The sequence below is a fragment of the Pteronotus mesoamericanus genome, unplaced genomic scaffold (genome assembly GCF_021234165.1).
Source record: "Pteronotus mesoamericanus isolate MK-2021 breed Mesoamerican mustached bat unplaced genomic scaffold, CSHL_Meso_final contig_84, whole genome shotgun sequence".
NCBI lineage: Eukaryota > Metazoa > Chordata > Mammalia > Chiroptera > Mormoopidae > Pteronotus > Pteronotus mesoamericanus.
Genome location: NW_026555267.1, coordinates 6,994,868 through 7,016,812, shown reverse-complemented (window position 1 = coordinate 7,016,812; position 21,945 = coordinate 6,994,868). Strand labels below are relative to the sequence as shown.

The 21,945-nt window shown below is 55.4% G+C and overlaps 1 protein-coding gene across 2 annotated transcripts in view; it reads left to right on the top strand.

Annotated features, from left to right (window-relative positions):
- Positions 1-21,945, top strand: part of CUEDC1 (CUE domain containing 1) — a 75,602-nt gene that overhangs the window by 44,530 nt on the left and 9,127 nt on the right. The window contains exons 1-5 of one of the 2 annotated variants that reach the window (XM_054585463.1): positions 1,762-1,941; positions 11,095-11,720; positions 15,948-16,075; positions 20,919-21,045; positions 21,741-21,933. In XM_054585463.1, the coding sequence (XP_054441438.1) occupies positions 11,385-11,720; positions 15,948-16,075; positions 20,919-21,045; positions 21,741-21,933 (784 nt within the window). In that variant the 5' untranslated portion in view covers positions 1,762-1,941; positions 11,095-11,384. Of the gene's footprint in view, positions 1-1,761; positions 1,942-11,094; positions 11,721-15,947; positions 16,076-20,918; positions 21,046-21,740; positions 21,934-21,945 lie in introns of those variants that run through there. The other variant, XM_054585462.1, reaches the window with a different exon arrangement.

Genomic DNA, 21,945 nt, shown 5'->3' with positions numbered 1-21,945 from the left:
GCTCCTGCCTCCTCCTCGGGACTGACAGGCTAGAGGGCCAAGCCCCCAGCCCCAGCCCAGCTGGTCTGGGGCTCTTCCCTGCATTCTCTTCCCGGAGCTGGTCCCGCAGGTAACCAGGAAGCCGATGCCTTGGCCAGAGCGTGCCGCTCCCCAGTTCTGGCCAGTTTTGCTGCAAGTCAAGTCAGCCCAACCTCACAGTTGCTGTATCAGATGCTGTGAAAACCGTTCTGGGCAAAGATGGGGAAGAGACAGGGATCCGGGGCCACATCTGGCCTTGCCGTCAGCATAGTGGAAGGAGTGGCTTGCAGGGTGGGCTGTGGGAAGGGGGAGGGTGCTGTCAGTGCGCATTAATGTGGGTTTCGAAGACTGGCTGTAATTTTAAAAACACAGCTTCAGAGCTGGGTGGAGAGAGAAGTGGATTGAGTGCCTGGGCTGGATGGGAGAGAGCAGGGAGAATTTCAAGCAGGTATCTGTGTCCTGTGGTGGGGGACCTGAGACTAGCATGTGGCACCGTGCGTGTAAATGGGTTTGAGTGAGCTGGTGCTCGGGACACACACACAAGCCCATGAGCTGGTTTGGAGCGTGCAAGTGTGCACGCCCACACAGGGAGAGAGCACTGGCCCAGGAGTCTTGAAATCGGGGCTCAAATCCCAGCTCTGTGGCTACTGAGTTCTGTGACCTTTGGCAACATGCACCATCTGGAAGTGAGAACATGTGGTTTCTTTCTGCCTTCCTAACCACGGCCTCTCCAGAAGGCATGTGTGGGCGCGTGGGTATGTAGAGGCGAGGTCATGTGGATGAGGGAGGGCATCAGGTGGGGAGAGGAGGCCGGGCAGCTGGCCTCCAGGCACCTCTGTGGCGGCTGTGGAAAGGGAACTTTGCAGCTACACAGGTGGAGAAGGGGCAGAAAGGGCAGAGGAAGAGGGAGCAGTGTGTGGTTGGAGGAAGAAGCTGGCCTGGTAAGCGGCTCTGAACAGTCTCACCTGCTGCCTGGGATGGGCCCTTCGGGCCCTTCTCTCTGGGGTGGGATTTCTGATGGCATCCTGGCCCCCGAGTCGGGGGTGATGGCTCCCCCAGCCACAGCTGCCTCCTGTTCTTTTTTTATTTTTAATTTTTTTTTAAGTTTCTTTTTTTTAAGACTGTATTTATTTATTTATTTTTAGAGAGAGGGAAAGGGAGGGAGGGAAATGTGAATCTGTTGCCTCTCCTATGACTGGAACGGGGAACCTAACCTGCGACCTTTCACTTTACAGGATGATGCCCAACCAACTGAGCCACACCGATCAGGGCACCTCTTGCTCTTTTGAAGCTTAGGGCCAACCACTGCCTCCCCAAGCCTCTGCTCCCAGCCCTGGGCTTGTATTCCTCAGCTGCCCCAGGCAGCACTTCTGAGAAGGCCACTCTGCCGGTGCGCCTTGTGCCTGTGTCCCTGCTGCCCAGGGCCCGGGGAACCCGCCCTAAGGGGTCAGGCCCCTATCAGACCACCCCCTGTCCTCCAGCCCCAGCAGGAGCGGGAGGCCTGGCAACCCTGGGCCCATGGAATATTCCAGTCACTTCACTTCTCGCTCCCTACAAAGCTTCTCTAGGGGCAGAGTAGAGGCAGGAATGGGGCTGTTGGCCCAGCTCCCTGCTGCACTCAGGAGCCCCAGAGCACCGCAGCCTGAGGTCCTAGAGGCCCCTCAGGGGAGACCTTCAGGCTGCACATGCTCCCCCTTCAGGGCTGGAGTCAGGGCCCTAATCCCAGGCCTTTCTCCTGGGCCCTCTAGACTCAGCCCCAGAGAACGATGTGGCCTTAGGGCTCGCATTCAAGTGTGGAGCCTATGTGAGGCCGTTGCCTGAGCTCCCCTCAGGAGCCCGTCTGAGGAGGTGCAGGTTGCCCGTCCTGCAGATGAGGAAACACTTGCAGAAGGTCTCTCCCTGTCACAGAGTGGGAGTCAGGAGGTAAGCGGAGCTTGGCCCCACCGTAACTGCTGTGCTCGGTGCTCTGTGGCTTCTTACCCCCGGCTCATCCCCAGCAAAAATCAACTTGCGGTTCCCCTTGCATGAGGTGCTTCCTGGCCAGACCCGACCCCACTCTGCCCCAGTTGGCCCTCCATGCTGTAGTCTCGCCTCTGAGAGCTGTGGCCCCAGCCATTACCTTGCCCACTGAGCCTTATTCTGCCTGGCAACCCCACCAGGAAGTGGACGGGCCTTTGACCGTGAGCGATGCATGCTGTGCACCAGGGGAGGGGCGAGCCTGGTTCCCACTGGGCAGGACTTGAGGAAGCCTTTGTTGTTAGGCAGGCAGGATGGATTGAGCTGAGGTTCTAAGGAGTATGAAAGTGGTAAAGCCCTGGAGGCTCTATGGTTCATTTTTTCTACAGGTTTTTTTCTATCATCATTCAATTTTTGTTTGTTTGGGTGCTATTTTATTTTATTTTTTAATTAGAGAGACACTATAAGGTGGAGGTTAAGAAGAGCAGAGACTATGGGGGAACAGATGGTTGGGATTCAAATTTTGTCTCTGTCGCTGCGTGACCCTACATGAGTTATTTAAACTCTGAGCCTCAGCTCCCTCTTCTGTAAAGTGGGTATAATACTTAATTTACTGTGGGGCTGTCATGGGATTATACACGCCAAGAGCTTGGAAAGCACATGGCACATAGTACATGCTCATAGATATTTGCAATAATCATTATTAAAAAGTAATTCATGTCCGTTGCAGGTAATGCAAAAAGAGCATTAAAAAGAACCCCTGGCAAGACTGTCACTTTGGTATTCTTTATAGGTTATTTGCTTATTTTGTTTTAAAATTAATACATAAACATGAAGCAAAATTTAGCAGATATACAAGGATTTACAGAGCGAAGCTTCCCCGATCTGCCTCCCCTGACCTAATGCTCCCCGCAGCATCCTGTAGCATTAGTTTCTTATGGCTCTTTTCAGAGTGCTCGCTCTCTCCCTCTCCATACATACAGACCTACACATACCTCAGTGCACTACAGTATACAGGCATAGCTTGTTTTATTGTACTTCACTGTATTGCACTTTGAGGATATTGTATTGTTTAAAAATTGAAGACAAGGCCCTCCCACCAGCAAAAGGATTACAACCCACTTAATTGTGATACATATTACAGGGGTCCGGAGCCGAACCTGCAGTGGCTCCGAGGTATTCCTACGGTGCCTATGTCGCATTTGTGCCTTGTGTTGTTCCCCTTAGCAATAAGCATCGGGCATAGAGACATATCGAGATGCCTCATTTTTATTTACTGTTGTACAGTGTTCCATTATATATATTATATGAATTCCAGAAAGGCAGTTAGGATCAGTGGGTAGATGGAAAGAAGTATGGGTTAGTGGGGCAGGGGATGGGGAAGGAGCAGGAGTTGGGACTCCTGTTCCCAGGACCCTCCACCTCTCGCCCTGAGCACCCGTCCGTAATCTTGGTTCCTTGGCCTGGATTCCCTGGGCATGCTCAGATACTAAATTACAGTAAATACTAAATGTGGCGTTGCTGACTGACCACCTGTCCCAGGGGCCCAGAGATGCCTCCTGGGGCTGTCCAGACATTGGGACTCAGCCCCAGACCATGCAGGCCTCCCCTGTGGAGGAGCGTTCGCCCTAACTGCTTACAGGAGAGGCCCAGGGAAGGGCAGCTGCCTCCTCTTTCCCAAGGGGCTGGACCTGGGCCAGCAGGAGCTCCTGCCTGGATCCAGCCCAGCTTCCCTGCCAGTGGTCCCCTTCTGCCAGGTTAGGACAGGTACGCGCACATTCAGGCCGGCCCAGAGGGCCTGCTCAGACCTAGGGCTTCAGGTATTGCAGTGAGGTTTGATCTCCTCCCAGGCATCTGGGTTGAGTGTTTTGGCTGAGTGGGTGACGTTTGTGAATGAGAGGGGGATTGTTGTGGAAATAGTCCCAACCATCTCAGGTAGAGGGGAAAAACAGTCCTGGCAACTTGATAACCTTGGTGGGGTGGGAAAAAGATTTGTAAGGAAACTACGGGGGTTCTTACTTCCTGAGGTTTTGTGCGCACACTCCTCCCTCGCTCCCCTAGCCTCTGCAGGGGCAACTGTGCCCAGTTAGGGACTCAGCTCAGTTCACAGTTACTGAAGTTTTACTGTGTGCCCAGCTCCAGGGACCTTGGAGGGGAATCAGACATCCTGGGCTCAAATATCAGCTCTGCCACTTAACTGTGTGACCTTAAACAAGTTACTCAACTCTTCGAGCCTCATTTTTCTATCTATAAAGAGGAAATAGCAGTGGTAATAAGTACGTTGTAGGGCTCTTGGGAGAATACAAAGAGTTAACATGCAGAATGCACCTGGAATAGCGGTTGGCGCATCAAGAAGCCGGCAGTAGGTTATGTTGTTGTTGTTGTTGTTGTTGTTGTTGTTGTTGTTACTACCATTAGCTACCGAGATGAGTCAAACAAATGACATGGCCCTCATGCCTGAGGAGCTTCATCTGGGATCTTTTCAAAAGGGAGGAAGAGTTGCGCTTCTTGACTGTGCCTTTTATGGCAGCCAAGCCTGATATTTGAGCCTCAGGAGCAGGCGCAAATGAGGGTGTCCTTAGGACTGAGGCTACAGGGCCATTCCTTTCACAGGGGAAGGAACTTATCACCTTCCTTTGACACCTCTTGACTTAATCCTTGCCTGACCCCTCCTAAGCACCCCCCCTACCCGCCCGCCCGCCTGCCCGCCGCCACCGCTGCCCATGGACTGCAGACCTGGCAACAGAAGTAAGTTGGGGCAAGAGAGAGAAAAAAATTAGGAGAGAAAATGTCTTTTTTTTTCTTTTTCTATTATTTTTTTAAACCCTTACCCGAAGATATGTTTATTGATTTTAGAGAGAGAGGAAGGGAGCGAGAGAGATAGAAACATCAATATAAGAGAGAAGCATCAATTGGTTGCCTCCTGTCTGTGCCCCGACCGGGGATCCAACCTGCAACCTAGGTATGTGCCCTGACTAGGAATTAAACCCGTAGCTTTTTGGTGTATGGGATGACGCTCCAACCAACTGAGCCACCTGGCCAGGGCTTTCCCCTTGTTTTTCTTCTATGGATTTTTAAAGGATTTTTTTCAGGTAAGGACAATTTTCTTTTTTTTCTTCCCACCCTTAGTTAGTTTAGACTAAATGATGAGGGATGGCCCAGAGAGGTAAATGGCTCACCCGAGATCATACAACAGGGCCTGGCAGAGCTAAGTCTTGCCCCTCCCTCTCTTCCTCCTCCTGCTCTCAGGTCCAAGGAGGCCTCCTTTCCCCAACCGCCGTGCCCAAGGGTCCTCTCTGCCCTTCCGGACTCACAGCCCCACCCTGGAGGTGGGCCCAGGGGTGGCGGCCCAGGCACTCCAGGCACCTAGAGGATGAGGATGGCTTTGTTGCCGCCTCAGCAGCTGTGGCCGTTGGAGTTTCCATTAAGCCATTTCCGCGCCTTGGGCAGGAGGAGGAGGAGGCTCTGCATTTAAAGGTCACCCGGCTTTTGAAGCTGCAGTGACATTAATAGCTTGGGAAGAAAACAAGCCTGTGCAGGGGCAGGAGGACAAGATGCCTCTGTCAGGGCTGTCCCCTCCTCCACCCCGCTGGAAGCTCCACACATGCACACACTCACGCACGGGTACCCGCGCGCACAGACCCTGAGAGCCTCTCTCCATCTCTGTCCCACTGTCCCTTCTTTTCTCCCCCTTTTGGGACCCCTGCAGCGCAGAGGCCAAGAAGCTCAGCAGACTTCCCTGCACTACCCCCCCCCCACCCCCCGCCCCATGTCTGAGGTGACAATTGAACAAGGATGCAGCTGCCCCGGGCCCAGCAGCCTCTCCATTAATGATGCCATTACCCACTTGAGGTTTCCCCAGAACTTAACCATGGTTACACAAGCGTCCCAGGGGTCATATGACCTCATTCTGGCCCTGCTGGCTTTTGCAGCCTGGATTCCTGATGAGACAAAGTCAGCCGGGGCCTGCTCTTCTCGTACGGGAAATGAGAGGGCTGGCAAGCGGGAAGTGTCTCCTGCCAGTTCTAACCGCTCGGTAGTGGCCTGCCCAGAGCCCTTTGCTAAAAAACAATTCTGAGGACATTAATACCTGGATGGATTAGTGATGTCTGCCAAGGACATGGGATAGAAATTGATGGTATGCGTGCCTTGCATTTCCTGCCTTGGGAATAAGTTATTTTGAAACTCTTGAATCTCAGATTCTAAGACTCCTGGGGTGGTTGGGTGGCTCCTTTCCATTTTAGTCAGTCCAAGGGTGGGGGTGGTGCAGTTTCTTGGGTTCTAAGAGAGAAGATGATCCTTTGGCCCTTTCCTTAGGGAGCAGCAGCTGTGGCCTGAGCCTTGGGACACCCCCTGGTGGCCTGGCTTGGTGGCACTGGACTGGGCCCAGGTCTGAGATAAGAGACAGCCAGTCCCTCTGCAGGCTGTGATCAAAGCCATGTCAGATGGATCACTAGGTCCTATCTGTCCCTTGTTCCTGTTTTGGAGAAGGAAGCCAGGGCTGTGCAGGGACGCAGCTGGCCCGGGGCAGTCCCGTGCACTTTCAGATGCATGAGGTGGGGGCGGGGCAGAGAAGTGCTGGCAATGGGGTGTGGGGTGGGTGTAAGAGAATGTGAGCACTCAAGAATGACTCCCAGGTGTTTGGCCTGAGCTACATGGACATTGTAGCCAATGACGATGCAGAAGGCGAGGAGGAGCAGGCGGGGGTTGGAAGAAATCATGAAGGTGGACGATCTGCTATGTTGGAGCTGCTACCGAACGTTCAAATGAAGGCAGCAGGTCGGATGGTCAAATGCAGAGTTGAGTGCGAGAGACCTTAAGACCTCAAGGCAAGAGAATTGGGGAGCCAGTGTTTAATGTGGAGATGGTATTTAAAGCCATGGGACTGGATAACATCGTTCAGGGTGTGCGTGTAGTCCAGGAAAAGGGCTAAGGCCTGAGGCCAAGGTCATGCCAACCTATCTCATTGGGTGCTTACTATGTACCAGGCGCCCTATACATTTTATCACAACACTCCTGCCACGTAGGTATTATGTCTCTTTTTGCAAATGAAGAAGCTGAGGTTCAGAGAAGGGAAATAATCACTCCAAGTCACACAATCTTATTAGGCTCAGCCAGAATAAGAACCTAGGACCCTGGCCCCAGGGCTCTCACATCCGCCTTGGTGGCCCCTACCTGGCCCCGCAGGAGACTGGCTGGGGTGACTTTGGACAAGGTCAAGAGAACAACACTGGGGCAGTTTGCCCACCTCTCCTGGCCAGGAGGGAGTGACTCAGGCCTTGGCTTCGTGCTCAGGCTTGGAGTAAAGCTTGGCCACTTGCCGCTCCCTGCCAGGCCTGGATTCCTTTACTGGGAAGTGGAAGGCCTGGCTCCCTGGGGCCTGGGGGAGGACAGGTGTGGGGTTTCTGCTTTCCAATCCCCGAGTCGCTGACAACTGCGCGTTCAGGAGAACCTTCGAGTCAGCCCTCAAGACGTCGGAGGGGCTCAGTGGGTTTGAGTCACTTCCTGCTTCAGGAGCCAGTCAGGGTTATCGGTTTCCCTCCCAGCACCCAGCACCTGAGGTTCAGAGAGGTGAAGTGGTTTCCCCAAGGTCACAGAGCCCGCTTTGGGGCACAGCCAAGAGACACCCCTCCCCCCTCCCTTCCTCAGTGCTGTCTGGGTCACATTTCCTCTGCTAGAATGTCAGCCAGGCTGTGCCCGGCTCTTGAGCCTGGGGCACACATGGCCGCCTTTCTGACGCTCCTTGGCTCTTAGCCCTGCAAGCCTGACTAGGCACTTCTGGCTCTTCGGTAGTAGGTTCCTAATTCTGGCCTCTCTAGGTACCGGCTGTGCGGCTTTGCCCAAGCTACCTAACTTCTCTGAACGGGTGTCCACAGCTATGAAATGGAGAGATCTGTCTCTGGAGTTGTAAAAAAGATTAAATGAGAAAGCGCCTGGCACAGCTCATAAACCTAAATCTCCTGCCTTAATTCTTTCATGTGCATTTAAGTGGCTTTTCATTGGAGCAGCGCTATTTGCAAAAAGGCCCCCTGGGACAGAGAGAGAACTCCAACCCTGAGGACAGTCCTTCTCTCTGTCCCAGGCACGATAGCCACACCTCAGCCCTGGCCCCAGGTTGCACTTGAGCTTAGTGAGAGGGGCAGGGGCCTGGTCCTCTGGGAAGTGGGGCCTTAGAGCCCCACCTGGTGCTAGTTATAGGCAGCCTGGCTTAGGAGTCTGCGAGGCCTTGCAGAGTCCTGTGAAAATGGTATTTCTGCATATCACATCCTTTACCCTTGCATTTCCCATTACTGTTTCTGAGCCACTTTCTCCTCATGCACAGAACCACCCTTTGGTGGAAAAGCCCGGGCTTTGCCACAACTGGCTCTGTGTGCTTGGGCAACTCCCTCCCAGTCTTGCGCCTCACCTCTTCATCTGCATTGTGGAGCAGGGGGTGGGGCTGGCTGAGAGTCATCAGCCGTTTACATGTCATGGCACACATGAAATACCTTTTCAAGGCCGTGCACCTACGGGAAATGGAAGAGGCCTCTTGATCTGTCGTCTCTCCGGCTGTCCAGGCCAGCTAGGCTTCCCCTGGAGCTTTGAGGACCAGTATCTCCTTCTGGAGGGAATTCCAGGGGTTGGCATCCTGATGGCAGGGGGAGGAGTCCTTAAGATGCCCCGCCCCATCTCCTCTGGGTGGCAGTGTGGCCAGTATACCGACTACCCCTGGCTCTTTGCTAGCCTTCTGGGGCGGTGGCAACAGCAATCACAGAGCTAACCATGTTCCAGGCACTGGGCTGAGGATTATCTTGTTCAATTCCCCTTGAAGCTCCGTACATATGGGTGAGGGCATTGGGCACAGAGAGGAGGCGAAATTTGTACAAAGGCCCTCAGCCGGGGAGTGACAGCGGGAGTTGCAGCCTGGGTCTGAACCAATGCACTGCCTGCAAACGGTGGGCATGTGAGGGTGTCTCTCCGAGGCTTCCTAACACTCAGAGGCCCAGAAGGACGGGTCCAGAGGACTGTTAATGGGGGAACTGGGGCATTCCATCCCTTTTTACTCCAACAGGGTTGGGCGAGGTCCCGGGTTCTTTCTCTAAGGGATTGCCATTTGCAAAACGAGAGCCATGTCTCTCCAGCTCTTACTAACTTACTCGAGGGGCAGGGAGATGGTGGTGCCAGAGGGCGTCAGCACCAGCCACTGGCCCCTGTGCGCGTGGTGCCAGGACAGCAGGTGACAGCCCCGGGCACTGGTTTCTGGGGCCCCCTGGCCCTGAGATCGCTGTTAGAGGCCTCAAGGCAGTCTTCAGAGCCTAGGACAGAGGCAGCCGCCAGGGTGGAGCCCTGTCTTGGAGGGCATGCGTTCTGGCCATCAGAGCAGCATCCTCCAACCTTCCAGTGTGTAGGGGTGGCGCGAGGTGTGGCCATGGAGGGCATGGCGTCTGAAGCCAGCGGCGGGAGGCCAGGTCGTCCTCGGCTACCCTCCTCCGTTCGTCCTCACAACAGGATTCTTGGACTGGTCATTTGAGGTCATCCCTCTGTGTCTCCTTGTAAAATGGCTTGGCATCTCTGGGCTGCTGTGACTTACTCATCTGAGAAGTGATGGGGAGGAGGAAGTTGAATAATACATAAGCCATGCTTCACCTAGTCAACAGAATACTACTGAGGTATTAAAAATGATGAAGTAGATCTACATGCTCTGAGATGGGCAGATGACTATAATAAATTAGTAAGTGGAAAACGCAAGTTGCAAAGTTGAATTTATGGTCTGATCACATTTCAATAAAGTAAATTCATACGTATGGTAGTATATGCATAGAAAAAGTATCTAGAGGTAGGTATGCCAGAATGTTAACTGGTTTTCTGCAGAAGTGGGAGGGGATTATGGTTCTATGACGCCGGTGTTGGGGGCGAAGGGAGGCGGGGCTGTGTGGGGTCTCTGTGCTTCTAGTTTTCCATTCTTGAATCTGCCTACCTCCCTCGCACTAGGCAAACACCCACCCAGCAAGCCCCAGAACATGAGCCCTGGACAATTCCCATGTCCCCCCAGGGAGGTGGAGGTTTAAATCTCAGCATGGTGGCTCTGGAAGGCATTGGGGCACAGTATGAGGTCCTATTTTACTTGCGAGGGGATTGACCTGCTGGGACAAAGAGCAGCAGTGGTAGTTATTGGTGTTCTGACCCTGGCGTGAAGGAGGGACACGGAACCTTCCCTACCCCTCTGGGCGCGTTGTCCGTGCATCCTTGCCTCTGGAGCCCATGACAAGGGCAAGCATCACTGATTTGCTCACACAGACATTTTTGTATCAGCTGTTCAGAGTATGTCCCAAGTACTTAAAAAGGGAAGACAGGTTTATACCTGTTTCATCAAACTTAAGAATATCCTTTGATAAAACAGTCCCTTAAAATAAAGCTGCCATATCGCTATAATTAGCAAAATTACTGTAAAAACTTGGGATAAGTGTGAGGAAGTCAGAACTTAATGACTTCAGGCACATTCCACTCTCAATGGGCTGCACTGGCAGAAACGCGACCTTGGCAGCGATTCACACGCCAGGATCTGCGTGGGCGGCATAGTTTCCTGCCACAGATTTAGAGGAGCCCTGCACAGATCGGACGCCATGGTGTGGGACCACGACGGCTGGGCCTAGATGTGGGAGGACAAGGAAAGCAGGGCATGGATGGGGCTAGAGACAGGAGAGGCTTGGTGTCGCCTCTGCAGGGCCCCTCTTGCCCTAATCAGGTCCTCAAGGGTCTCTGGCAGTGTGTGTAGTGGTTGAGACGAGTGGCTGAGAGGCCACAGTCCTGGGTTCAAATTCAGCCCCCCACTTTCTCAGCGTCTCTGCCTCAGTTTTCCCCTCTCCAAGATGGGGATACAAGCATATGCCTGATTCAGGCGTCTTGAGTTAGTTAGGCCACTCTTAGGATGGTGCCTGGCACAGAGTAAGTAAGCCCTTGCCAACCGGTATAGCCCTGCTGTGTTACTGAAGAACTGGCTGTGTCATGATTGCGGCTGGAGGAAGCAGAAGGAAGCAGTTCTCCCGTGGGCATGGCAGGGGTCTCCCTATTCCCCATGGCCATTGCCCTGAGCTACAGTGCGTTGCATTCTGCTCCTGACTCTGTGTCCCTCCGTTTCAGGTGCGACCGTCTGTGGAACCCGCCTCAGAATGCCCTGGGGGTGTGGATGACCAGCAGTCCAGTCCCCTCGAGGCCCAGGTCCGGATGCCGCTCCTTGAGGGCCGCTGGTGGCCCCGCGCCCTAGTTTCCTGACGCGGGGGCCCCGCCCGTCCGGTCCCCACCTGGCTGCCCAGAGGCCAGGCAAGGCGCGGGAGTAGCTTCCCCGCCAAGCACGCGCGGCAACGGCGCACGGACCAGGAGGAAGGGACTTGGCACAGGAGGGCAGCACCTTCGCTCAACGGCTCGGCAAAATGACCAGCCTGTTCCGCCGGAGCAGCAGTGGCGGAGGCGGCGGGGGCGGCGCTGCCGGGGCACGTGGGGCCGGGGGCAGTGCGACGGCCGCCTCGCAGGAGCTCAACAACAGCCGGCCCCCGCGCCAGGTGCGCCGCCTCGAGTTCAACCAGGCCATGGACGACTTCAAGACCATGTTCCCCAACATGGATTACGATATCATTGAGTGCGTGCTGCGCGCCAACAGTGGGGCTGTGGACGCCACCATCGACCAGCTGCTGCAGATGAACCTGGAGGGTGGTGGCGGCAGCGTCTACGAAGACAGCTCCGACTCCGAGGACAGCATTCCCCCGGAGGTAGGCGCTGGGCCTTGGTAATGCCTGGGGGCTACAGCACTGTTCGAACCTTAGAGGACTTGCGTTATACCCCTGCCTGCGCTCTAACCAGCGAGCAGCCTTATTTCTCTAAGAGGAATGGTACCCAAGTCAGTCAGTGGCCTTATTGTATGGGCAAAGTTCATGCAGTCATTCAACAAGCTCTGAGTGCCTACTCAGTGGTATGCCAGGCTTGGAACTAGACCCTGGGGCAGGGGTCCTCAGAATCGAGGAGCTGGTTAAAAAGTCAGACGCCTGGTCCTCTCCAGCCCAGAGAATGTCAATCCAGGCTGGAGCCCTATGGTCTGTATTTTTCAAGAAATGGTACTCTTGAACCTCTGGGTATCCACCTTGGTGAAGTCAGACAAGGTTTCTGTCCTCACAGAGTTCGCAGTGCAGCAGAGAATAGGGACCAGGCTCAGGCAATGACAGCCCGGAGCGGTGAGCGCTGTGACGGGGGACACGGAGGCAGGAGAGGAGGGGATGGCTCCCCAGAGGCGGGGATGGCTAGGCTGAGACCCAAAGGAAGAGTGAGGGCAAAGGTGTGCCGGCAGAGGGAACGGCTTGTGCAAAGCTCGGAGGTGAAATAGAGCATGAGTCGCCCGAGGGCAGGACCAGCTGTCAGGATCCTAGCATGAGGGGGGACCGGGAGGTGGACAAGGCCTTACCCTGAGAGAGTGGTGCTATGTCCCTAGAGCATAGGAAGCCACAGAAGAGAAGTGACATCAGACATCTTCTGACTGAGACATGACAGAGGTGGTAGTGAGTGATGCCCAAGCCTTTGTCTCCTCCCTCCGGGGAAGGGGATGGAGGAGATGCAACCACCCCCCTGTATCAGGCCTGCCTGCTGGAGGTGGCCGATCCTCCCTGGCCCCATGCAAGAGCTCAGTGTACGTTTGACACCTCCCCCACCCCCAGTCTCTACAGGACCTGCATGCTGGGTGCAGAAGGGCACATAGTCTTTCAGTGAGAAGGTCACTGTCTGCAGGGACACGTGAGACATGCAGCCATGGACAGAAGGACCCAGTGGATGGGATTTAACTCTGCTCTTTTTTTCGAGTCCCAGCCGTGCCAGGCAGTGACCTCCTGCTTTAGATGTGTCATCTCTCCTAGTCTTCCCCAGCTTTGTGAGGCAGCACTATCATCACCCTCCTTTGCAGTGAGAACACCGAGACCCAGATGTGGCCTCAGGCACTCAACACCGCCCTGCAGGGCCCAGCCCGTGCGCTCCTCCTTCCTCCGTGGGAGCTGCCTGAGACCTCCCTCTGCAGGTGGGAGAGAAGCTCTGTGGGCAATGACATCTGGCTCATCCCGGTGTCACCTGCAGCACCTGGGACAGTGCCGACACAGAGCAGGCGCTCAGGGAATATTGTTAAACGGATAAATGTTGCTACTGTCCTTACACAGTTTCCTTCAGCCTCTTTCCCCTGGAGACCATTCCTCTGACCTGCCTGGATTAGCAAGTGGAGGGAATATTGGAAAACGAAGATTTTCTCTGTGAAAAAGAGGGGTCCGTGTACATCGGAGTGTGTGTTTGCAGATACATCCTTTAAGTGTGAGCTGGAAGGAAGGTTCTCTGCAAACCCTGACCCTCCTGCAGTCTCATTTGTTCTGACAGTCTGGCGGGGAGGATACTATTTCCTCCTCTGTCCACCGCACCCACAGCCCTGGGACCCTCTGCAAGACTTTGGCATCCCCTAGATAGGCCTGCGCTGTGTGTGCTTCTGTTTTTCTAAGAATCTTGCTTTCCAGATCGAGTCCCTTCTCAGCACCCCTCTTGGGCTCTTTCCCCCACCCCCCACATTTGGAGCCCTGCCTGGGCCCATTGGCGGGCAGTTCCTGAGCCAGCGGAAAGTGCTTCGGAAAATTTATGAGGCAGCAGCTGGAACGACAATAACTGCTGACTGGAAAAAGCCCGCTCTCTGGGGGTGATGGATGGTGGGCTGGCCCGAGGGGTACCCTTGCCACAGAGAAACATCTTCTGTCAGATAAATGGCCAGACCCTGACCCTCGGAGCACCTGGTAGGCATCCATCACCCATACTGGGTTAAGCCAGGAGGCTGCAGAGCCGAAAACTTCAACACCTTTAGAGCCAGAAGAACAATCTCATTGTGGCGGGTGGGGTTGCGGGGAGAGAGGCCGGGGGAGGCCAGAAACGTGGCTGGGGCGGCTCTCCCCGGAGGCTGGGGATCAGCTTTTCCGAAGCGTGCCTGGCCCGGTGCCTGCCTCTTTGGCATTTCCTCATTCTACTGCAGGAGCCTCTCTGACAAACGTCTGGTCCCTTGCAGCCCCAGGAGGCTGCCATGAGGCACAGGGGTGGCTGGGAAACAAGGGTCCTCCTGGTGCAGTTGTGGAGACCTGATCTCCCTCAGTCTGGGGGGCCAACTGCCCAGCCAGTCATGGAAAACCTAAGCAGCTTCCTTCTGGGAAGAGTTCCCACGGACTCTCCCTGCCTTACCCATCTCATCCAGACCAACCTCAGTGGGGACAGACCACAGCAGCCCCTGCCGGGGAGAGGCTCAGCCTCCGCAAGTTGGCCTCCAGGCCCCAGCCTGGAGCCCTGTCCTTCCGAGCAGCGGGTCTGGGAACGGGGAGTGGGGGCTGGGGGATAGCAGCAGCACGGGCTCTGGACGTGCCAGGTAGCTGCTGAGCCGCTGTCCTGTGCCAGGCACCAGGGGTTCGCCCATGAACAGGGATGGAGCTCAGCGGTCTCTCTCTCTTTCTCTTTTTTACTTCTTGTGGAAATTTGAGGTAGGCAGAGCAGTGGCCTGCAAAGCAGTAACATTCTTCTTTTTCTGCAAAAGCATCTGTTTAAATACTTTCCACCTCAAAGGAAAGAACGTTAGTGCATTCCAGGGCGGGAGGCCTCCTTGGGTCAAGCTGGCTGGGTATGCACAGAGCATGGCAGTGTGTGTGTGTGTGTGTGTGTGTGTGTACTCAGTGCTCACTCACCACCTGCCCATCTACCCGCCAGGTGTCCCTGCGAGACTTCCGGTGCCTGGGCACGGCTGGGCTCGGGGCAAGGATGTGCCAGTGCAGCCTGGCTCAGCCCAGGCTTGCAGGGGCAGAGCAGGGTTGGTTTAGCAGTGACTTCTGCAAACTCACTCGAGGTTAAAACGTGGGGCCTGGGGACTTTGGGGCTGATTGATGGCCTAAGAGCCCTTCCCATGTTCTTCAGTCTCTGAGGAGACGGGAACAGAGCTGGGGAGGAAAGGAGAGGGGAGCGGGAGGCTAAGGTACAGACTGGCTGGGGTGGCATGACCTAGGACCTCCTGGTTAGGGCTGCCCCCTGCCCCAGACTCCAGTATGGACCTGCAGGCAATGGTCCAGGTTAGTCCAGGTAGCAGGAACCCTGGTGTTCGTCCAGCCCTTGGCCTGTCCCTGTCCCTGTTTCTGGCTCCTGGATGAAGAAAGGAGTCTGAGAGGGAGAGGCATCCTGGGCGCGTGCTTGCTGCTGTCCGCCCGGCAAACCCGCCCTGGGCCCTGCAGGCGCGGTGCCTGAAGGAGGGACCCTTGCTGTGGAGGCCATGTCCAAGTTGGGATTCGGTTCTAAAAACACTGTGTGGCTTTCACCATGTCACTTAGTCAGCCTGGGCCTCAGTTTTCTCATCTGCAAAGTGGGGTAACCATCCATATCCTACCTTACTAAGCTGTGTGAGGTTAAGGCAAGGTAATCCAAATGGAAGTACTTTGAGAGAGGGTGTGATTGATGTTAAAGTTAGTTTTCAACAATAACCCGTGGATGGAAGAGTGCGCGAATTCTAAGTGTGCGGCTCAGCGATGTTCTGAAGCACCCGCGTAAGGAGCATCCATGGGGCCTGGAGGCCCCCGTGTGCCCCTGCCTGGCCTTCCCCACCTCACGGCGGCTACACTGTTCTGACTTCTATCACAGTGACTTGCTTTGCTTGTTTTCGAACCTTACTTGGATGAATAATGCTGCCCTGAACATTGTTTTGGGGACATGTGCTTTCATGTCTGTTGAGTATGTCAGAATTGTAGGGTCAGGGGTAGCCATGTATTTAACTTCAGCATATAAAGCCAGACAGCTTTTGCAACGTGCTGATTGTAACAATTTATATTACCACCAGCAACAGCAGAGTTCCCTTACTACACACATCGTCCCTCACCCTGGATTTTGTAGAAATGTTATTCACATTCAAGGAAGAGGAAGGGTTGCTAATATTTCATTCTTTATCCTCCCTGATACAGATCTTGGAAAGGACTTTGGAACCCGACAGCTCCGACGAGGAGCCCCCGCCTGTGTACTCCCCGCCAGCCTACCACATGCACATGTTCGACAGGCCTTACCCGCTGGCTCCCCCCACTCCGCCTCCCCGGTGAGAACCCGGCTCCCCTCAGAGCGCACAGCAGTGGGGAAGGGATCAGAGGCTGGGGCTGAGTACAGGCACAGAGGAAATCTTGGCCAGACCCCTCAGCAGGAACAGGCTTCTCCTATAGCAAGAAACATTGTAGGTAGACACCAAGGAGAACTTTCAAGAGCAGACATTCACTAAATTCCTACTCTAGGTCAGGTGCTATGCTGACCACCATGTGAGACACAGAGTCGAGGCTCAGCCTCTGCTTTCTGGGAGCCCATAGTCAAGGGAGCCTCAGAGCAGGAATGGCAAACACGTGGAATGTGAACTGACATTTCCCCTCCCGGGCCCATGGCAAACGTTACTAACTGATCACTGTGCTCTGGGCTGCTCTGTTGAGACAGAACCTCAGAATCTTCCTCAACAGAGTACTCCCCGACAGTCATCGGTAATTGATGGCATGGATGTATATTTGCCATGCCTGCTCTAGGAATGTGTGGGGAATTTTTAAAGTAATGAGAGTGAGTAAGTCTCTTTTTCTGGAATAGTTTAATAACTGGAGGCAGGGGAACAGACTGCTAGGTCCTTGGAGACTTCTTCCAGGTCAGGGACTCTGTAATTTGGAAATTTAACATTAAACTGGTTGTCAGCTGGGTCCCATGGGTCTCTGAAGTGCTCGTTTTCCTGGGCCTCATGTCTGTGGTAGGGCTGGGGCCCTGGAGCCTCTTTGTCCTGAAGCTGCCGTTCCTCAGAATGACTCAGGCCTGGAGGGGTGCGGGGTGGAGGAAGTGATGGGGCAGGGGACTTGTTCTACTGGACCTTCTGGGGATCTTGGGAGACGCAGGCAGCGACCGTGGAGACCTCTGTTATCATACAGGTATAGACTATAGTAACAGATCTTCTAACAACTTCTGAGGTAGGCACTGTTGTCATCCCCATTTTACAGATGAGGAGACTGAGCCTAAGAGCTGTTTCATAACTTCCCCAAAACTACAGACCTGGGATTGGAACCCAGGTCGTTTTGACTCCAAAAACACTACTCTTTATTGCTTGTTTCCTGTTGCCTCCCAAATGAGACAGTTCTCTGTGGTTGAAGCTCAGGGAGCTGATAGAGGCCTAGAAGATGATGGGGGGAGGTAGGGGAACAATGTTTTGAGTCAAGGACAGAAACAAAACTGGGCTCCTTTTATCACAGAGGTACTAGGAGGCTGTAATGTGGTGGGAGGCAGGGTAAGTAGGAGGGTCTAGAAGAGGCCTTGGCATGGACTTTCAGCCTGAAATGGGGATACATGATTTCCCTTAGACTTTTTTAAAAATTTTATCCTAAGATGCTTTTGCAAATGGTTCAGTTTCTACTAGGCAGAGTGGTTCTGCCCATTTTTCAGAAGGGAAACCTGAGGCTGTAAGAGACAGGATCCCAGTGTAACCCTAGTGTGGGTATCCTGGCCATGTCCTCCCTTCCCTTCTCTGGCTGGATGTTCAGCTGTGGTGGGTGGGGAAGGGCTGGGGACTGGGGCAGGGCAGCCCAGTGATGGGAGCCCCAACTGGGGGCAAGGTGACCTGAGCGCTAGACCAAGACTCAGGAGTTCTCGTTGCAACCCTGTGACTTTGGACGAATCTCTGACCCAGAAATCAAGACTTTCCTAGGCTGGGCATGGATACAGGGAGGAGAACTTGAGCTGTGGTGTCAACCAGAAGCAGAGTGCCCTCTCGCCCCCCTTCCTTTAGCTGCCTAGCTTCTGATTCTTTAGATGAGGTGTCTTTGCTGTGTGGCCTTTGGCTCACTGCTTAATGGTTAGGGGCTTTGTTTCCCTCACCCGTGAAATGGGACTTGTAGCCCTCGCCTCAGCACCGCCGGGAGGATTGAATGAGTGTTGTATGCTGAGCACTCAGCAGAGCACCAGGCAGGGGTCAGATCCACAGCCCCCAGTGCTTCGCTGCTCCTCCCAGCCCCTGCTGCGTGGCTGGCCTCTGAATTCTAACATTGGACACCGTGGCCATTGGGAGGCTTTCCTCAGAGGCCAGTGTCCAGAAAAGGCAGGGCCAGCCTCCGAGCCTGTGCTCTTTTGCTCCAGGTTGGCCCTGCCAGACCCAGACCCTAAGCCATTTCCAGAGCCTCCGTCCAGGACATTCCCTGAGTCACCTGCAGTATGGAGGTGCTGAACCAGGAGTGTGATGCAGCGAAGAATACAGCACTGTCTTGATGCCCACCCCCCGCCCCAAGGAGATCAGGGTTGGGGGGAGGAACGGACCTGGATGCAGGGCTGCAGCAAAGATGGCCTAGAGGAGCTGATGTCCCAGCTGTGACGTGGGAGAGCAGAGGAGAGGAGGGCATTCCTGGCAGAGGAGACAGCACATGCAGAGGCCTGGAGGCAGGAAAGGGAGCCATCGGGGAACCCCAGGAAGAATGGAATGGCTGGGTGAGGCTGGAGAGGTGAGCAGGTCTTGGGGTCCTCCAAGGAGCCGTGTTTTAGACTCTCCCTCTGGCCTCTGGTGATCATCAGATTTGAATAGGAGGTTGAGGGAGGAATGGCCCAGCACCTTTCTGTCACCCGCAGTCACTGGAGTGACTGAGACTGCAGGTGGGGCAGGGTTTGGGAGCTTGTCCTGCAGAGGCAGAGAGGCAGGGTGATGCCAGGGGCCTGTGGCTGGTATGCTGGCCTCCCTGGGCCCAGGTCCTGCCTGAATGATCGGGGTGCCCCAGGAGAGGGCCTGACCCATCTGGGCCTCGATGTTGAAGCTTTATCAAAAATCTTGCCTGGAAAGTTTGACTCTGAAATCCTTCTGGGGTCTGATTGGGGGTACAGTTCTAATTTTGGGGTCCAAGGGCAGGCTCAGGGCCAGGAGAGCCTCCCCAGTCTTCTCCCTCCCCTCCCCCAGCCTGTCCTTTCCTCTATCTTGTGAATAAAAGACAGGCTCTGAAACCCAGAGGCACCCCTCCGCACAGGCCACCTGCTGTTTTCCCCTTGAAATGACAGCCTTGGAAGTTTTTTATTTGCCTCTCGGGCTCATTTCTGACATTCCTTTCTGACCACAATGGAGTTGCCGGGGCTGCCTGGGAGCAGGGCCCCCTGTCTCTCACAGCTACGGCTGAGCTCATCTCCGCCCGTGCCCGGGCAAGGGGCCCAGAGGGGGCTGGGCCTGCCCTTCCTCCAGGACCGTGGGCCCAGTAGCCAGGGAAACTCAGCTGAGGACAGGGCTACTGCTCCTCATCCCCCTCCGGTCTTGGGTTCTCAGTAAAATGCCTAGAGGAGCCCCAATGGGACGCCAGGGCTCTCCTTCTGCAGCTTTCCTGGGAGACTCTTAAGTGTGGTTGGGTTGGGGGGGGGGGCACCCATGTCCCAACTGAAGACACTGAAGCCCAAGGAAAGGCGGTGAGCCTGAAGAAGATTCCTCTCTGCTGCGAATGATCGAAGGTGGTCTTCAAGTCCCTGAGCGATTGGACATCCTCTCTCTTGCCTGCCTCTCAGGCTCTTGCGAAAATTGAAGCTTCCCACAGTGACAGAAGGCAGCAGAGTGACAGAGAGAGCTGCCTAGGAATCGGTCCAGGATTGTGATGCAAACTCTTCTGCAGACCATCCCCGCATCTGTGCGGCGAGGGGGTGGACGAGGCGTGCTGGGGTTCCCTTGGCTCCAGCCTGCCTGTGCTGCTCCCACCCCGCACTTAGCAGCTTGTTATCCCGTCTGCTGCCGCCCCCGCCCCTCCCCCTGTCCCCCGCCCGGCCACCAGCCCAAAATAGAAAAGGAAAGGAAGTTATTTCCACAAGCAGCGGCAGCCCAGCCGGAAAAGCTCCCCTCCAGTGAGGGGGCCGCGGGATTCCTGGAGCTGGAGACCAAATCAAAGCCAGGCCCCAGAGCCAGAACGGCCCCCACCGCCCCCATCCCTCGCCGCCTTCTGTGTGTGTCACTTCCCTGATTCAGCAGAACACGTGTCCTGCGGTTGCCACGCTGCAGGCCACCGAGGAGCTGTGGGGAGCTCCTGGCGGGGCCCCAGGCTGCCCTCAGGCCCAGGGCAGCAGGGCGGGAGGCTGGGGATCAGAGAGGACACAGGCTACTGCCCTTCTTCCGCTCCTTCCCACCTGGCAGCTGGCCTCTGCCGTCGCACAGACCTCCTGCCAGGCCTCTTGCCCATGAAGAGCGGCCCCTGGAACAAGAACCCTTCTGCTCCTGTGTCTCAATGTGCCTTTTCAGAACATTGTTCCAGACAGTCTGGTGAGGGGCTCCCGCCCGCTCTGGCAGGGAGGCAGCTGTTTCTAGATGAGGAAAGTGAATCCCAGAGGGGGGATGATCTCGCCCAAGACCACCCTGCTGGCTTGTGGCAGTGCCAGAACTGGAGCCGGGATTGGCTCTACTCTCTAGGGACCCTGGTTTCCCCATGTCCCGGCCACCCCCGTGTACCAACATTCAGGCAGGCTGGGCTCTCAGTGGCTTATCTGTCTGTTCATTTGGAGCACACCTGTTACTCAGCAGCCGTGAGCTCGCACTGTGCCAGGTGCTAGTGATAGACGCTTACAAAGACATGATCCCTGCTGTCTTTAGAGAAGGCTCATAAACACCTCTGTCAAACCCACAATGGCCAGCACAAGCGCCAGGAACAGAGAGCTCTACCGGCTTAGAGACCCTGAGGGCAGGGTGGTCGGGGAGCAGTGAAGTCTGTGCAGCAGGAACCCAGGCCAGGGCCAGAGGTCAGGGGTGGCCAGGGCCTGGTTGAGAAGAGGGGCCAGAGCGCTGGGTCTTTGCGCAGGAGGCAGCGGAGGCCATGGGGAGCAGGTGTACCATTCTGAGCAGGGTCCTGGTGTGATGCACCAGGACACCGTGTCTGGGCCTGACCCTTCCTTCCTCATTGTCACCTCTTGCCCTCCAGCATCGATGTGCTGGGCTCCACGCCCCTCTCCAGCCAGAGGCACTATCGGAACTGGAACCCGCCACTGCTGGGCAACCTCCCAGATGACTTTCTCCGCATCCTGCCCCAGCAGCTGGACAGCGTGCAGGTAAAAGGGGTGCCCCCACCTGCCTGCCCAGCATCTCTGCTTGCCCGCACAGTTCGGGCCAGCCAGTTTCACTTTCTGATGTTTTAAGCCCAGGCTGAGCTATTTCTGTTGCCCTGGGTTTATAGGGAAAGAATGCTGAATCGAAAGCCTCATTTCCTGTCTGGGCCTGGAGGTTTCCTGTTCCACCCAGAGAAGGTGACAGCCCGGAGACTCTGGCTACAGCCGTCACTCCAGGCGTGAGGGAGGTGGGCATGGGGACAGCCAGTGGCAGGGGACCAGAGCATCCGCCTTCCCTCTCTTGGGAAAGGGCCAGAGGCTGGCATGTCCCAAGGGGCTCTTGTAGAGGGGGTGTCACCCCGAGACAGCTGGTGCAGGGAGAGTTTGTGAGTCACGTGTAGGCTACTGAGCAGTTTTGCAGATCACTTTTCAGGAATATTCAGGTTGAAGAAAAAGAGATGAGGTAGTCCAAGAGAGAGGAAAAATCATTTTTACGCCCTTGCTGCTTCCTCTGCAGAGAGGACTCTGGCCTGTGCAGTGGAGTGGGGCCTACGACTAGACCCTGAAAGGACGTGCAGGCCCCAGGGGGCGGCTGGAAGATCCTGGGAAAGGACACGTGTATACCTAGATGTGCACGGATGCTTGTACAGTGTGTGCCCTTGTGACTAGGCATTCAGCATGCTCACTCCCCTCCTTAGGGCAACCCCGGGGGCTCCAAGCCCATGAGCAGAGAGGGAGGCCTGCCCCCCACGGCTGGGCCTGGGACCCAGGACCAGGAGAGCCGCTGGAAGCAGTACCTGGAGGACGAGAGGATCGCACTCTTCCTGCAGAACGAGGAGTTCATGAAGGAGCTGCAGCGCAACAGAGACTTCCTCCTGGCCCTGGAGAGAGGTGGCGCACCGG